At 38.0% G+C, this 4,209-nt stretch overlaps 1 protein-coding gene across 1 annotated transcript; it reads right to left on the reverse strand.

Annotated features, from left to right (window-relative positions):
* Positions 1–458: 458 nt before the first annotated feature.
* LOC134564818 (protein FAM240B-like) lies at positions 459–3,977 on the reverse strand. The gene is made up of 2 exons (XM_063424033.1): positions 3,832–3,977; positions 459–1,358 (listed from the first exon to the last, which is right to left on the reverse strand). Exons 1-2 carry the CDS (start codon positions 3,975–3,977, stop codon positions 1,226–1,228), a joined length of 279 nt encoding a protein of 92 aa, XP_063280103.1. The 3' UTR covers positions 459–1,225.
* Between the last annotated feature and the right edge of the window lie 232 nt (positions 3,978–4,209).

Here is a 4,209-nt window from a genome sequence, read left to right on the forward strand (position 1 = left end):
ACAGCTTGTTTTTTTCTGTGGCAGAATTTCACTTTATAAAAGTAAGATCATCTGGTAAAACTTTGTGTTTTAATTAAATATTGTTTTAAAAGGATAGAAAAAGCATTTCTGTGAAGTCAAAATAGTTTCATTTTTGTTTTGTTTTGAAATATATCAAATGTATTCCTATCTACTTCTTTAGTATATAGATTCAAAGTAAATTTCTGTCTGGCACAATACTGTTAGAGAAAAATAGCTTTTAGACTTATGAGTCTTCTCTTATGTACCAAAGATTATTTGAAGAGAAAACAAATAAATGTTTTAATTCAAATGACTAGTATTTAGATACATAGCCATATAGGTAAATAGGGCATACTGTTATTAACCTCTGTTTTGTTATCCCTACCTTTGTTTCACCTAACCCAGAAAAAGATGCGGAAATTGTTTGGATTAGTGCATGCCAGGTATGGCAAGTGATACTTTGCACAGCATTTCTGTGCTGTTATGAGTTGTTGCCTTCTATTTCAAACTTTCACACTGACTTGCTCTTACTACTCTAACATTTGTCACACTAGCTCACAATAAAGGCTACTGGCTCAGTAGTCTTTCTCTTACATACCCCAAGAAAGTAGAAGTAATTTTTTCTGTTCATTTAATTATGAAGATCTCTAAATATTCTTATATGTTGATCAGAAAAGTTGGGGGTTTTTTCCTCATTCCATTAAAAATATTTTTCTCCTCCTGGCCAGCTGATCAGGCTAATCCTTAACTCTTTCAACTGTAGCTCTTCAAGACAGACACAACATCTTATGTCTACATTAAACCTGTGAGCTCAGAGTAAACCAGACTCTGTGAGCTGTGTAAATGGAAATGTGCAAATTTCCATGTAGCTGTCTGAATGTGTTATTCCTATTAAACAAGCCACCCTCTTTCCTAGCAATATGCTGTTGTCTCTTGGAAATGCGGTTACATAAGAGAATCCTGATACATCACAGTAATAATATATCATGGAAAATTAGAGAGTTGTCTGCTTCTCATCTATTTCTTTGTGCTTTTTTTTTTTTTTTCTCTTGTAGCATTATTCTTGTACTGAATTTCAATAGGACTTCAATAGTAGCTCTAGTAAGTGGTTCAGAAAATGGGCAGAATCTGATCTTTTGGTTGTTCAGCAAGGTAACTGCTGGTTTGTAGGCACATGCAGAATGTCAGAAGTGGGCCCAGTGCCAGCTGTGTTTGCACAGTAACTTTATGCAACGGTTTTATCTGGTGAGGGAAGAGCCTCGATAGAGAGTGGCGTCATTTGTTCTTCCCGTGTTTTCATGTGTGCCTGGACCTGCTTTACTCGACCTTCCAGCCGCAGAGTCCATTCCTGACGAAGTCTGCAAAGAGAGTACAAGTGCTTAGCAGTTATTGAGCCAAATCCTTCAAATGTATCCAGGGCTTTTCAGCAGGGTCGAAGCTTTCCTCTCTTTCATCACCAGAGCACTTGTGCTGTATTTATTTACCAATTACACATCCCTCTAGCTTGCTGGATTGGGAATGCAGGGGAGAAAAGCATAGTGCTGATAATATCAGTGGTTGACATTGCTGGATTCCAAATGAGTCAAACAACTGCTGAAATACTGTCACTGTGAAGAACTCTGCTTTTCCCTCTGGGGTATTCTAAAAGCCACACAGGATTACTCCTATGCAGTAAGGTCATTCAATGTATAAATTAAAAATTACAGTTTTTACCCTAACTCCTCAATTCTGATGTAAAATGTTGTACAAAAGAGTAGGCTGAACTTAAAATATGTCCTTTTGGGTAAAAGGGAAAACAAAAACAACTCTGCAGACCTTGTACGTATTTAATGAAAGGAATTGATGTCACATGCAAGAGGAGCCACATAGCTTCAAGACACTAGTATAGTACAAGCAGAAGAGAAAATCCCTAGGGACCACTGCAAGATATTGTTGGCTAGGTTGTTTTCTGAAGGAAATGTTATGAAACACCTGACCCAGCAACATTATAAGATTAGATATTATATGGTAATAAGAAATGCATCATAGAATATATGGGGTTTTAGATTACTTTTGGTGTGGTGAAAAGAACAGCAGCCAGTGATTTCATCTGAGAATAACTCAGCATTAGCTCTTTCACGTGGGTGCTTGTCTTATCTCAGATTCTGAGTTTGGTTTTCATTGTGTTTTAAACTACCTAGTCTTCAATATCATTTGTGGATATAAATAAGCCTCAAAAAAGGGTTAAGAAAATTTTGCTATGTAGCAGACTGGTGTTTCTCATCAGTGCCCTACATGTCACAAAGGGAACATTTGCCTTTTTGCAAAACCATATCATTCTCCTGAGGGCCTCTTACGTGAGGTGCTGGATATGTACGTTTTGCAATGAAAGTGTCTATTATCTCCTGACAGTATCACTTTTTTTCCAGTTATAGAACACTTTGTGAACAATCTGGGCTTTGACTGGACAAGTGACTTTGAAGGAACTTGCTTGGGTCTGTTTCAGTCGTGATGGGTCAGTTAAGACATATTGAATATGTAAGTTAAGGTATATATATTCAATATATATAAGGAATATATATTCAAGGTTCTTTCTCTGCATATCTTTTTTTTCTCTTCAGAGTGGAAATTATAAAAGCTTTTAACATTTTCAACTTCATGAAGTCAAAAATGTTATCTAAAACACAAATTGCATTTTCTTTGCACTGTCTTCTCGTGGTAGTCTTCTGTGGTCCAGGGTGATAAATGTTTCCAGTGAAGCTGAGCACTTTCCTGGATTTTATCCTGTATGTTTTTGCTCCAGAAACTTTGTGGTTGAGATTTGAGGATAATACTGACTAGCTGGAGTACGATACTGGAAGGAGGATTGTCCACATCTGACTTTTTCAAGACACAAGGTCTGCCCAGATCTTAATTTCCAAGTACCTAAATTACAGTATTTCATTCTTGGCCACTGGAGTCAATGTACCTAGATTTTTTTCCAAGAAACAGCCCTTTAGCAGCAAGGGCTTCAATTTTGTTGAGTCAAATCAGTTGATGTGAATATCTCAGTTTTGAGAAAAGTTTGTGCAGGAAAACCTTTCATTTCAGGAGGAAAGCACACAAGACATGGTATTTCTTGTCCTCTGTTCCTGTCCATTAGTAGTCAGGGGATTCACTTAGTATGCAGGAGACCCTGGTTCAGAGTTCTGAGTTGCCACAAGTTGAACAAATACTTGAAGCAGTCCACCACACTTGTGCAGGGCATCTGTACCACAATACAGCTATATAGCTTTCTCTAGGCAACCCCTGTTGTTTTATACTGCTTTGTAAATGCCCCCCCAAAGCAACCAAACCAACCAAACAACAAACCACCAAAACAACAAAAACCCCACAACTTTTTCCACTGAATGAGAAAATCTCATCGTGTCATTTTTACCTTTGGGCTTATATGATGTGAAGGGCTGTTAAGCATGACAAAGGTGCCATGGGTTTTTTATTCTACAGATTAGGTGGGTGGTTGTCTCTTTAATGTAACATTATTTTGTTTATTTGTGTATCTGTACCAGTTCTAGGTAAAGTTCCTGCTATTTTCTGGCTGTCACAAGCCATAATTCCAAAGTGCTTTATTTTTTCATGGCTAAGCTCCAAAGCCTTTGAAGAATGCTCATGAGGTTTAGGGGTGAGGGGTGTCTGAGTTTCCATGCAGAAGAGCCATGGTAATATGAGACAAGCAGCTGTGAGAGGAAAAGTGCCAAAGAACCAGAACACAATCTGTGCTATGAATAAAGCAGTACAATAACAGGTTACCTTTTTTTAAAACACGTGATGAGATGCCTTGCTGTATTGTGGAAAAGAAAAAATAACACTTACTTGTTCAGGGCACTTTTGCTTAGCCTAGACACTTCAGCTTCTTGTTGCTTAGTTTGCTCTTGGATGACCTTTTCCCAGAAGCTCTTCAGCTCTTCCGCATCATGACCACCCATCCCGTGGCGTCTAATGTTCGTATGCTTGCTCATTTTCTGAAAAGCAATTTGGAGGTCAGAGAAGTCAACAGCCTGACCCGAGGCAGATAGTGTGTTACTTAGCCCCTTGAAATTTCATTCTCAGGAAGCGCTATTAAAATAAAGTATGCCACCTGAAAAGAATAGGTAACTGGTGCTTAGTCTGCCTTGAACCAAAATATAAGCCATTGAAACAGGCCTTGGGTGACAGCTGAATGGCATAACCATATTTTTGCTACTGAGTAAT

This window comes from Prinia subflava, chromosome Z, assembly GCF_021018805.1.
Source record: "Prinia subflava isolate CZ2003 ecotype Zambia chromosome Z, Cam_Psub_1.2, whole genome shotgun sequence".
In the NCBI taxonomy this organism is placed as follows: Eukaryota; Metazoa; Chordata; class Aves; order Passeriformes; family Cisticolidae; genus Prinia; species Prinia subflava.